The sequence below is a fragment of the Semicossyphus pulcher genome, unplaced genomic scaffold (assembly GCF_022749685.1).
Source record: "Semicossyphus pulcher isolate SPU_LCO1_2020_fin unplaced genomic scaffold, fSemPul1.0.p SCAF_1, whole genome shotgun sequence".
NCBI lineage: Eukaryota > Metazoa > Chordata > Actinopteri > Labriformes > Labridae > Semicossyphus > Semicossyphus pulcher.
The window spans coordinates 33,576,681-33,590,458 of NW_027211603.1; the positions used below are offsets into that span (position 1 = coordinate 33,576,681).

Consider the following 13,778-nt stretch of genomic DNA (forward strand, 5'->3'; position numbering starts at 1 on the left):
TCTCCATGTGGTGTTTTTCATGTGCTACAAGACATATCAGGGGCAACATAAGCAGTCATCTCCATGGCTGGGCCTGTCTGCTTTTAAACTGCAGTGTGCCAAGGACAAGTTGAACAACACGTTTTCAGATTGGCAGGTTTGAGACATCACAAACCTAAGGTGCCAATCCCGTTAATGGATGGGGTGATCCTATGTATTAGAGGTCGACCGATTGATCGTTTTGGCCGATTAATCGGCCCCAATAGGACTTATTAAAAACTATCCTCATCGGCGGATCTGGGCTCCGATAGTGGCCGATGGCTGTGCAGCCTCAGGCGGGGACGTACATCGCATGCATTCGCCTTTTTAATGGAGTCTCCATACGTGACATACAGGTACCTGGGATAATTAATTAAAGTTAAGTTTATAACACAGCTTTATTCACAAATTATGATCATGATAAGGTTGTTGTTCATAGTATTGCATTACTAATAAATTAGACTATCATTAACTTTCACTGCTTTTCTGCCGAGCTCATGCTGCTGTCTCTGTTTAGCTAGCAAGCTCAATACAGTTTGGCTAGCAGTGAGTGCAAGCCTAGCACAACTAATGGGATCATATCTGATCATTTGAGGGGCACTTTTGCTGAAAATATAAGTCTGTGAGTGCAACTCCCGAGGATACTCTAAACGACTGTTAGAAAACCATGAAATGCTACTCGTACGTGGAGACCGTGGGGGGGATGGGTGGGGGCTAAACCTTTGCTGTACCGGGGAACAGCTGACAAGTGGTACGCAATTCATATTATATCTGACTCGTTTCAGTTTATTTCTCCCCACAAAAGTTATCTCTGGAATATAACGTAACAATATCAGCTCTCCATGATACAAGACAGGCAGGCAGGGAGGAAAATAAATCATTTAACTGTTACTTAAATTACTTACCAATTTGGCGTTCTCTCTTCTAAACAATCAAACCATGTAACGTCAACTGTCCATTCATGACATGAAATCACACTTTTTATGATCCTCCTCACTCCGGTAATGTGCACAAACACTAATGGTTTGTAAAAGTGGTATTTAAAAATGTAACGGGACGCGCAGCATCACACTTAAGGATACTCCCCTGCAAAAAACGGGTTAATTAAAAAACGGCATTTGCATAAGGCTGCTGTAGGAGGTAAGCACGTCACGACGTCAATACAAACTGTTGTGAACAAAAATGTGTAGTTAAAGTTAAAGGAAAAGAGCGAAACTGTCGCAGGGATGATACATTCGATTTTTAAGTAAGATTCTTATGGTAACTTCGCTGATGCTACTTGAGTTGTGTATGCTGAATTATATAGTGTTTCTGTTTTTTTCTCCCAAATATATGCCAGAAAGCTTCCGTGATGATAATAACCATTCATTTGTAACTTTAGTAAAACTTTTATCGGAAAGGTTTTATTAAACCAGCAACTTTAAGAAAACAACTTCAGTGTCATTTCAATTTAAAAAGTATTATTATATATATGCAACTTAAATCATTCATGTAGGTTGAAATAAATATTAAATATATAAAAGTAAATAATAAAGTTATATATACACACACATTATCTATTTGATAGCCTATTTAGTTAATAGCTATACTGAATTAATTTACATGTTTCTTGTTTCTTATATTAGATGGCAGCTGGAGGAAACAGAGTCCCTCTATGGGACTACTTCTGCTGAGGTAAAGCACAGTGTGGGCACAACAGTTTGAGTTTGATGTTCATTTCCAGATTGTATTTTCTTTACTACTTATTTTATTTATTTAGGTATTCATTACTCTTTGAGATTCATGTTCTGTTCCAGATTAATGTTTTTATTTTATTTATTTGACATAGACTTTCAGTTCAACAGTTATGTGTAAGGATATGTAATAAAGACAAATATTTTTCATTTAAATTAGTTTCTTTCTTTTTTTCTTGGGGTAGGAAGATATCGGCCGATTAATTTGCTATCAGCTTTTTTTTTTCCTCTTTTCTTTTTCCTCCTACAAACTATTGTTATTATATCGGCCTTTAAAAATCCACTATCGGTCGACCTCTACTATGTATATCATTATGTGCAACCTATGGCAACCACTTCTGCGATGCGCGAACCAGCTGCAACCGTCATCGTAATGTTTGCAAACTCACTACTGACTGCTAACGTTAACGTTACTAGTTACTAACGTACACTAATTACTACATTTCAAGCTAGCTAAGTGTCAACAAGTTGCCACTGTGCATAGTGGGCGGGGACTATGCAGATTAGGGAATTTTTAATGAGGGAGAAGGAGGAGATGCCTTGGGAGGATTTTTACAAGGTATTAAACGTATTTTGCAGAAAAAACATATCAGCCAATTTATTATTTCAAGCAGAGCATTTTATATATCTTAAAACATGACTGGAGCTGGTCTTTAACAAAGTATTGAATAAAAGAAAGGTGGTTTTTAAGAACAGTTTTTTGTTCGGTTGCTGTTTTGAGTTGTTGTTGGAATCTTTGTAAATCACTGTTCTGTCAGAAAACCTGTCACAAACACACCTGTATCTGACACTTTGACTTTCAGCCTAAATGTATGTACACTATAGTGACATCATGTAAAGTCATGCTGATTAATGTATCTATTCACAGCAACCCTTTACATGTTACAAATGTTTCTTTTCCACTTCTTTGTATCAGCCACATGAACTGATGACAAAGGCCATTACCTCCATCCCCTATATTTCAAACAGCCATTGGCTGGTCATAGGACAGACAGCACATATGTACTAAAGGGATCAATTCATTGTGCACAAGAAGAACAATATAAACCAGACCAGATCACCACAAGCAGAAGTATTCAACAATGATATTTGGTCATATTAATTAACAATGATATTGTTTTTTTTTTTTTAAATGGCCATCCCTGTCTACAATAACAGAGTAAACACATTAACCTGCTGTGGAGTAAGGTTGTAAATTAGTGTCAGTACAGATGGTGGTGGGATCATGAGAGAGGTTTCCTTTCCTCTGGAAAAGAACCTGGAAGTTACACTTTTCACAGACAAGTCAAGACATCTCTGCAAAATCAAAAAACTAAACACTTGATCTGTTAGGTTTATTATTATAATTTATTTATTTTATTTTAGCATTGTGTTATCATTATTGTTTATAAATATTGTATGGAAATCAGACTCTCCATCCAATATACTTTGTTTTTTAATGCTGTTGTACCTTATATCATTTCTTTATTTCTTTCTTTTTTTTCATTGTAGTGTCCCGCTCCCTTGCGTGTTGTGGACTCTTCCACTTCCTGGTTTAGTAAACATCTTGCAGAAGCAGCAGTGTGTTGAAATTATTTGCCCTTTAAGCATGTTTAGGTGGCCTCATATCTTCCCTTCTTTTTGTATCCCTGACGCCCAAACTATCTTGGGAAACAGTGACACTTGGCTTTTGCCATCACAGTCTAGAAGATGTCCAGACACACACAAACACACAGTCACACACACACACACACACACACACACAGTCACAAACACGCAGTCACACACACGCAGTCACACACATGCACACTAGGCAATGTGTCAGCAGTACAGTAGTGTGTATTTAACAAGGCGTGACCACAAAGTCCTGAACTCACCTCAGTTTTAGCAAACAGCAGCATGCCGATCATTGTGAAGAGGCAGAGATGGAGCGCCAGCAGCAGGATGACGCTGCAGACAGGAGGACACACACAACTTAATCATCATCATTAGTTCAGCATAGCGGATGGCTCTAAATACTACAATACCCCTCAGCTTCGTCCTGTGTAGCTATAAAAAAGGAGCCAGGCAGCAGTACTGTAATTTCTGGAGGCACTGATGCTGCTTTCTGGAACAAAATGACGCACAAATGCTGAATTGATCTAAAACTGCAGACGGTTTAATCAGGTGGTAATGCAGTCAGAATATAAGATCATCTGTCTGTGGCCACATTTTGGGGAAGCAGAGACCCACTGACAGAAGTGAGAGCGCTCTGGAGTCTGAAGTGGCTTTTTGATATGAAATATTGACTGAAGAAATTATATTGAAAAGGACTGAGTCAGCTTCCTGCCCCCCCAAAATACAGGAGTGGATTGATATAGTAAATTACATTTATGTTATGGAAAAGATACACAGAAACATGTGTTTATTAAATGCTGGAACAAGTGGGTCAAATACGTGAGGCCCTTACGGCCTGAATTTGTGGAGGTATTGAATGAATATATCTGTAATATTGTGTTTCTTGTTTCTTTTTTGAAGAGCCTCATTGATTGTATTTTTGGTTGGTTTTTGCTTTTGTCTTTTCCTTTTTTCTTTCTTTTAAGCCTCCCCCTGATACATTAGTTATTGCTTCTATCTGCAGACTTAACTTCTCCCAAATTGTACAAAGTACTTAACCCTTTGAGATCCACACACAAGGTCCTGTGTCCCCTTTGGTGTTTTTTGCCATTGAACCCTTGGCCTCTGTCTGACACGATGAGCATAAAAATAGAAGAGACAGAACATGATTTATCTCTCTCTCTCTTGTGCATTATGTTTTGTTTTTGACAGAGCTGGGAGCCTCATTAAGTTTTATGCAATATGTCATTTTTCAAAGCTCCTGTGAGGAGTTTTTTGCTGGTTATGAAACGGACTGAAATTAATTCTGATTCCTCCATTTGACCTACAAAACGAAACCAGGCCATCAGCGACAAAACTGATTATTTATATATATATATATATACCACTGGTGGGGGGGTAGGTGTCAGACGAAGTGATCAACTGCATGCTGCCTTTGTTTACATTGTCCAGGGCAAAATGACAAAATCCCGAGATAAGAGGTTCGGCTTTGTCCACAGGGGGCGCCAAAATCAACACAAACCAAAAGGTCCTTACAGTAGCTTTAACAGATAATTGATGAAAGTGTGATCATGAAATAGAGAAGTGAGAGAATTCCACAATGTCTACTTCTATGATGAAGCATACATATAGCATACATATTTTAAATGTGTATTTGTAAAAGAACCATGTACAATATTAAAGTGGTAATCTCCAAGATCCCAGATTCGTTCTCTTTGGCGGAACCTATGGCACTAATTTTTGAAGTTGTATCTGTAGTCATCGATCTTTTCTTTGTTTGTTCAGCCATAGTATGGCGATCCACCAAAATAGAAGAGTTTCGTTTACTCTGGCAAAATAGTCTTAATAAATACAGGAAGGCCCTACGGCATGCTCGAGGTGTCTACTACACCTCCCTCATAGAAGAAAATAAAAACAATCCCAGGTACCTTTTCAGCACTGTAGGCTGACAGAGAGTCACAGCTCCACTGAGCCAAGTATTCCTATGGGCCTCAGCAGTGATCATTTCATGAGCTTCTTTAATGACAAAATCCTAAAGATTAGAGACAAAATTTGTAACCTCCTGCCGTTAACTGGTGCAGATGTATCTTTGGAAACTGCTCAAAAACCTGATGTTTACCTTGACTGTTTTTCTCCAATTGACCTTCCTGAGCTAAATTCTCTGATATCTTCGTCTAAACCATCAACCTGTCTTTTAGACCCGATTCCAACCAAGCTGCTTAAGGAAGTCTTTCCCTCAATTAGCACTTCTTTACTAGATATGATCAATATGTCTTTATCGACTGGCTATGTACCCCAGTCTTTTAAACTAGCTGTAATTAAGCCACTTCTTAAAAAGCCTACCCTAGATTCAGGCACCTTAGCTAACTATAGACCTATATCTAACCTTCCTTTTATCTCAAAGATCCTTGAGAAAGCAGTCGCTTATCAATTATGTGACTTTCTTCATAACAACAGTTTATTTGAGGACTTTCAGTCAGGATTTAGAGTCCACCATAGCACTGAGACAGCCCTTGTGCGAGTTTCAAATGATCTACTTACTGCTTCAGACAGAGGACTTCTCTCTGTACTCGTCCTGTTAGATCTTAGTGCCGCTTTCGACGCGATAGACCATCACATCCTGTTACAGAGACTAGAACATTTAATTGGCATTACAGGATTTGCATTAAGTTGGTTTAAATCTTATTTATAAGATCGATCTCAGTTTGTTAATGTTCATGATGTGTCCTCTATGCACACCAAAGTTAGTCATGGAGTTCCACAAGGCTCTGTGCTCGGACCGATTCTTTTTACCTTATATATGCTTCCTCTTGGTAATATCATGAGGAAACACTCCATTAATTTTCATTGTTATGCAGATGATACTCAATTATACTTATCTATGAAGCCAGACACAACCAATCAGCTATCTAAACTAGAAGCATGCCTTAAGGACATAAAGATCTGGATGACTAGAAACTTTCTGCTACTTAATTCAGACAAAACTGAAGTTATTGTGCTCGGCCCAAAACACCTTAGAGATTCTTTCTCTAATGATGTAGCTGCCCTAGATGGCATCAGCCTGGCATCCAGCACTACTGTTAGGAATCTGGGAGTTCTATTTGATCAGGATATGTCCTTCATCTCCCACATAAAACAAATATCAAGGACAGCCTTCTTTCATCTTCGCAACTTAGCAAAAATCAGACACATCTTGTCTCAAAACGATGCAGAGAAACTAGTCCATGCATTCGTTACTTCCAGGTTGGATTACTGTAACTCGTTACTATCAGGCTGCCCTAATAAGTCACTAAAAACTCTGCAGCTGGTACAAAATGCTGCAGCACGTGAGCCGACAAGAACTAGGAAGAGAGATCACATCTCTCCTGTATAAGCCTCTCTGCACTGGCTTCCTGTAAAATCTAGAATAGAATTTAAAATCCTTCTTCTTACTTATAAAGCTCTTAATGGTCAGGCACCATCATATCGTAAAGACCTCATAGTGGCATATTACCCCTCTAGAACATTGCGCTCCCAGGATGCACGCCTGCTTGTGGTACCTAAAGTCTCTAAGAGTAGTGTTGGAGGTAGAGCCTTCAATTACAAAGGCCCCCCTCCTCTGGAACAATCTGCCAGTCAAGGTCCGGGAGGCAGACACCCTCTCTTCTTTTAAGAGTAGACTTAAAACTTTCCTCTTTGATAAAGCTTATAGTTAGGGCTGGCTCAGGCTTGGACTAGCCCATAGTTATGCTGCTATAGGTTTAGACTGCCGGGGGGATCTGACACACCAAGCTTCTCTCTCTCTCTCTCTCTCTCTCTCTCTCTCTCTGTGTTTCTCTGTCTCTCTCCCTCTCTGTCTCTCTCTCTCTCTCTCTCTCTGTCATATTAATGCAGCTCATTAACTCTGTATCTTCTGGTCCCATTAACATTACTAACCACATATCTTCCCGGGAGTTCTTGTGCTCCCTTGTCTTGAAGGTTCCTGGGGATCGTTGCTGCAGACCACCTGCTGCTGTGGACCTGCTCCACTGCAACAACTACTAACATCAGCCTTCCCCATAGTATCATTATTGTTGCTGCTAATGCTAATAGTAGACCTGTTGACTTCAACTGTTACAATTACGATTACCTCAGCCTTTATCATTACTCTGCTTCTCTCGCTAATTTATTTATTTATTTATTTTGCTAATCTTCACCCTAGTCTACCACTATTATTGGCATTGTAACCATAAGTATGTGTCTGTTGTTGTTCATGTAACAAGGACATATGTTGTTGTTGTAACAAGAACATATGTTGTTGTTGCTCTCTTTGCCTGTCTCTATCCTGCATCTCCTTCTATCCCATTTTCGGCCCATCCAGTAGAGGCAGATGGCTGTTCAACATGAGTCTGGTTCTGCTCGAGGTTTCTGCCTGTTAAAAGGAAGTTTTTCCTTGCCAATGTGCCGAATATTGCTAAGTCCTACTCATGGTGATTCATGTTGGGCCTCTCTTTAAATAACATAACAAAGAGTCGGTCTAGACCTGCTCTTTCTGTTAAGTGCCTCGAGATAACTCTGGTTATGATTTGCCGCTATACAAATAAAATTTGATTTGATTTGATTTGAGTAGATTACTGTTTAATCGCAACAATTGCAGAGACCGGAAAGGCAGCTGCTTAACTCCGCCTACCCTCTCTGGCAGACCAACACCAAACATAACTGGGCACTGCTTGTGATTTTTTCCGTGAAAGTTGCACCAGACACCCAGTCTGTCAGTCAACATTGTGTTACCTCATTCTGCGATACATAGTGACTCAACGGACATTTATTTAAATGAAAATCTTCAAGATTATCACTTTAAATGAATAAATGTTACCAAATGCTGTATTGTTCATTTCCTGCCGGTCACAATTTAAGCATCGAACAACAGCACACGTCTTTTAATTCAAAGTTACACAACAGTACATCTCACACACACACACACACACACACACACACACACACACGAACACACACTTTGAAGATGATCGAACGAGCATTAGTCCCACCATTGTCACTCATGAGTTTTTCAGTAACTTGTTAGAAAAACATGGTTGTGAATTTTCTTGCTAAAATATTTTAAATGAGTATTAAACATAAATGTTTTCTTGAAAAAATGTAGATTATATGTTTATTATATGTTAAGATTATATATTATTGGGGATGGGAGGGAGGGTTTTTGGAAATGTTTGTTCTGGTTATTAAAGTACCTGGCAATCTCTGGCAGAGTCCTCTTGATGCACTTCAGCGTCTTTTTCATCAGAGACGAGTTCTGCAGCAGGAAGAACGGCCGGAGGAGTCGCCGTACTCTCAGTTTCTGATTGACAGAGAGAATACAACATCACTCTTTTGAATGTAGGGAGCTTAAATTATTCATTTGAATCCACTCTACTCTTCTCAAAACATAGTAATAATCTTAAGTTTAAAGTCCTTTGGAGTTTGAACTTGGCATGTACAGACTCATAAGAGTGGAATCATGCTGTTTCCTTCATTAGCGAATAAGACAGAAGTGTTGTTCACATTTGAAATGATATGTGAATAATGTGAACTACATGATCATCTTTACCACCATTTTCAGAGCTTTCAATAACTTTGAATATGAGATGAGTCAACAGATAAACCTCTTATCCTCAAATATACAATATTTGATATAAGACACTTACTGCCACTGTTCCTTCTTATTTGTTGTGCTCCTTCTTATTGCAGTGTGATGAAATAAGCAAAAACACAGACACTAGCAGTGTTGTACATTAACTGTCCACCATGAACAATACATTGACGGTAAAAAACCACATTTGCGAACAACAAACTCTGGAAGCATCATATCTTACGTTTAAAACACTGTTGGGCCATCAAAGACACCAGTTAAATAGCAAAGGGCTTTGATATAAGACTGTGTATTCTTAAAACTGTCCCAGCGGCTACTGAGATGACCCATAGGGGTTCCTCGACAATATATTTGAAATCTTAATTCAGTTAAGTTAAAGTAAACTTGATAACAGTAGTGGTTGTATGACAGACAAGAAGACAGATGAAGAGTTCCTTCTCTTTAACTTTGCACTGTGCCACTGAGCGCTCACGCTGCTCTCCTCCAACTCAACATGCTGAGAGAAGAAGACAGGAAACAGCCTCACCTCATCACACACCATGCTGATAGACAACACCCAGTCAATGATAGAGACAGTAATGACGACTGTGTAACCGATCAGCCATTTGTTCTTTCTGAATTCCTCCCAGCCAATCAGGTAGCTCTGAGGACAAATCAGTTAAGTACAGCAGAAGTTCATTTACAAATCAGTGAAAATTACTATTAAAAGAAAAAACTTAGTTTGAAAAGATCATGCGGTAAAATCAATGTTTGAAGTCATGTTTATCCAGAAAGCTAAACATGACTGTGTTTACCTTGACAGCAAGATCAAGAGTGAAAATGAGGAGGCAGACCATCTCAATGCTCTCAGTGAAGCCGCAGGGAGGCTCCCAGGGCGGAGAGCGGTAGCGGGGGTCGGAGGAGATGGACAGGGAGGATGGGCGCTCCACGAATGCCAGCAACAACACCACTGCAATGGTCAGGCCCAAAGCCCTGTGGCAGGGAGGGATGGCAAGAGGATGCACAGATGGATGTAAGTACAGTAGAAATAAGACTTTGACAAAAATTATTCTGAGGGCCATTCATTTTACAGGGTGTGTTAATTAGGAGCACTGGTGAGGTGCTGTCTAAAGTTAGAGATTATCAGAAGAGTCAAAAGTGAAGTTTAGTCTCTATCCTTCATCATCATTGTAATTGTTAGGTCCACACAGTTTAAGGACAAGTTTTGAAACATTTATACAAGAAATGCTTTTTTTGCTCCTTGCCAAGAAGAGAAGATTGCTACCACTCATGTTTTTACGCTACAAATTAATATAAAGATATAAAGCTATATATTGATCAATGTTATATTGTTGTCAAGGTGTCGAATGGAAAAAGTTTGATGGTAGGGCAGCCAGTGAGGGACAACATTGCTGTCAGTGCACTTGGATGTGCAGGAAGTTCAGATCTGTTCCTCCAGAGAATGTTACAACCCGATAAAACTATTTTTAGCAAACAATCAGTCAATTGCTTAAATCACTATATCATAAAGATGAAATGAAGGCACAACCATGTGTAAATCCCATCAGCCTAGCCTTAAAGCAGAACAATTACAATCCTTATGATCTTTGACCAACTGTGGTCGGATCAACCTATTGACTTTTAACAAAATCATCCCTGGACAAATCAAGTATCTCATATACATTTTGCAACTCAATTGTTATTTTTTGTTTGTATGTTTTTTTTGGCTTTTGACCCAAAAGTACCAAATTCCAGAGAAGGGCAGACACACTGACATATAACTTTGTGTTATTCTAGATTATTTTAACAAGCACTCAAGGACGGAATGCCTGCAGGAAGGTAAGGACATGGTTGGCTATTGCTATTGCTGTTATGTATCTTTTATATGTGCAATATTATTATTTAGAAATTAAGAACCTTGTTAAAAACCACTAAAACAAAGTATAGAGGTTAATAAGTATGCAGTACTTGTCTTTGAAATACCAACATCATTCTGTTTACTGAAGCTAATATCTCTATCCAAGTTAATGGACATCTTAGCTTTCCAGTGTATAATGGCAGCTATTAGCAGTGATACTGCAAACAAAGAGAATGCACAAAGTTATCTTTTGCAGGAAGTGAAAAAAAATCTCTGTTTCTTAGACAATTTGAAGATAGCATGGATAAGAGCAAAACAGCAGTTAGGCTTTACCCTTCTGCATTAAGAAAAAGGAAAGTTCACATAAGATCAAGATAAGATAAGCTTTTACTGATCCCCCACAGGGAAATTTAAAAAATTTACAAAGAGGAACTTCTTGCTGTAAACCATCAAAATTTACCACACTACGCAGATATTAACTGTACTATTACCTGCAGATATGTGGCCTGAAAAAACTTATTATGCACATAAACACAGATTACTTATATAAGGCCTTACTTGATGTGCACTTACCACTGGCATATCCGGGAGTAGTACCATCGATACAGGCGGAGAGAGCTTGCATCCACTCGGTGGTTGATGGACCGGTACTAACAGCAAGAAAAACTATTTAATTAACATTATACGACAAAAGTGCTTTACAGGAGAAACAAAACAGTAAAGCAAGATCAACAAACCAGGAGAAGCAAAGGAAAATACAGCAGACTGCTTAGCATTGAGTTAGACTGAACTCATCAATCTGCCTGTTCCCTCATGATGCCACTTGCCACACCTCAAAACAGGTTATATGCAAACATCAATTCATGGAACTCTGTGGATCAGTGAGCTGAGGAGCAACAACAGCAAGAGCATCTTTACTTCTAAACAGACAACGCCCTGTATGTCCAGACAAACTTTGAAGCTCAATCCTGACACTGACCGAGAGCCAGAAAAGATCATTCAAAGCTAGTGTAATCCAGTCTGCTGAGATCTGTGTTTAATTTATGTCAAAAGCTTTCCTGTAGACATCTGGACCTTTTAAGAGAAAAATAATATACTAACGCAGGTGTTACAGAAGTCACAGTCAACTCAACTCAACTCAAACTTTATTTATAGAGCACATTTTAAAACAACCGGGGTTGACCAAAGTGCTGTACAGATTAAAAGCAGGGACTCATACAATGCAGCAATTACAATAAATAAATTAAACAATACGATACAATAAATAACATAACTGCTAAAATAAATTTGCCAGAGGTCCACTTAAAATTAATTAAAAGCCAGGGAGAAGAGGTGTGTTTTAAGAGAGGATTTAAAAACCTCAATCGATCCCGCAGAGCGGATGTGCAAAGGTAGGCCACAAAGGCTCGGTCACCTTTGGTTTTTAGCCTCATTTTTGGGGTGACCAGTAGTAGTTTATTTGAGGATCTCAATGTTTTGGCAGGGGCTTAGATACGGAGGAGCTCAGTCAAATACTGGGGGGCTAGGCCGTTGAGAGCTTTAAAAACAAACAATAACATTTTAAAATCAATTCTAAAAGCAACCAGGAGCCAGTGCAGCGAAGCTAGGACAGGGGATACGTGATTACGCTTGCGCTTGCCAGTGAGGAGACGGGCAGCTGCATTTTGTACCAGCTGCAGGCGGTGCAAGAGTGAGTGGTCCACGCCAAAATACAATGAGTTACAGTAATCTAGTCGCGTGTTAATAAAAGCATGGATTACAGTCTCAAGATCTTTACGTGGCAGGTACCCTTTAACTTTCGATTATCCTCAAATGGAAAAAGCTGTTTTTCAAGACTGAACTGACCTGGCGATCAAATTTCATCAAATATTACACCAAGATTTTTCACTGATGACCGGATGTTTGGTGTAAGGGGGCCCCGAAAGCCAGCAGGAAAATCTGCTGGACCACATCCAAACATTATGATTTCAGTCTTATTTTCATTGAGATTCAAAAAGTTTGCGGTCATCCAAGATTTAACATCGTTTAGGCAATCAAGCAATGTCTGTACAGAGTCTTTGGATTTTGATGTTAAAGGCAGGCAGATCTGAACATCATCGGCATAACAATGAAAAGAAAGATTATATTTCTTGAAAATTGAGCCTAAAGGTAGCATATACAGCAAGAAAAGAATCGGCCCGAGGATGGAGCCTTGGGGGACCCCAGTGGTGAGAGGGGCTGAGGATGAGGTGAATTCACCTAGCTGTACAGAAAAACTCTGATCAGTCAAGTAGGACTGGAAACATGAGAGAGCAGAGCCTGTAATGCCCACCCAATGCTCCAGTCGTGCTAAGAGGATCCCATGATCGACAGTGTCAAAAGCAGCTGTCAAATCGAGGAGCACTAGCATAGCAGGGTTTCCTGAGTCAACAGTTACCATTAGGTCATTTAAGACACTCAGTAGTGCTGTCTCAGTGCTGTGGCATGGTTTAAAGCCAGACTGAAACTTCTCATAGATATCATTTCACAGTGATATAATAAAACAATGTTTCTTTATGATAAGGGTAGGGTCTGACTTGTGCAGTGTTGGAAAAACAGGAATGAAGCATTTCACAAAATAAAGTGGTTGTGATTAGTTATGGTCTATTTTCATATGCTATAATATACAGTGACCTTTCTTATAAAACAACACCCCTAAGAGTGACTTTAATTCATAAAGGAGGATGGACATAAAAGACAGAGATTTACTAAGAGAGAAATAATGAAGGGAAGCCATGGTTCTGACCTGTATGGCGTCCTCGATGAACACAACAGCTTGTTGGATGTAGAGGTCCTCATTATCTGTGGACGGGGACACAAGCGTGAGCAGCAGGACCATCTCTACTTTACTTTTTCTCAGAGGCAGAAATGTTTAAGATCTTTACATGTCCCACAGGTGCTCTGAGCACTGTGATCTCCACTGTCCTGAAGCACCATGAGCACCGTCACTGAGCCGATAACTAGAACAGAACAAGCAGACTGACTCTGAAAC

The 13,778-nt window shown here is 39.3% G+C and overlaps 1 protein-coding gene across 1 annotated transcript in view; it reads right to left on the bottom strand.

Moving 5' to 3' along the window:
* Positions 1-13,778, bottom strand: part of tpcn2 (two pore segment channel 2) — a 35,432-nt gene that overhangs the window by 16,966 nt on the left and 4,688 nt on the right. The window contains exons 2-7 of the mRNA XM_069657734.1: positions 13,533-13,588; positions 11,342-11,418; positions 9,726-9,903; positions 9,458-9,574; positions 8,534-8,640; positions 3,608-3,680 (exon numbers count right to left, since the gene is read on the bottom strand). Of these exons, the coding sequence (XP_069513835.1) occupies positions 3,608-3,680; positions 8,534-8,640; positions 9,458-9,574; positions 9,726-9,903; positions 11,342-11,418; positions 13,533-13,588 (608 nt within the window). The remainder of the gene's footprint in view (positions 1-3,607; positions 3,681-8,533; positions 8,641-9,457; positions 9,575-9,725; positions 9,904-11,341; positions 11,419-13,532; positions 13,589-13,778) is intronic.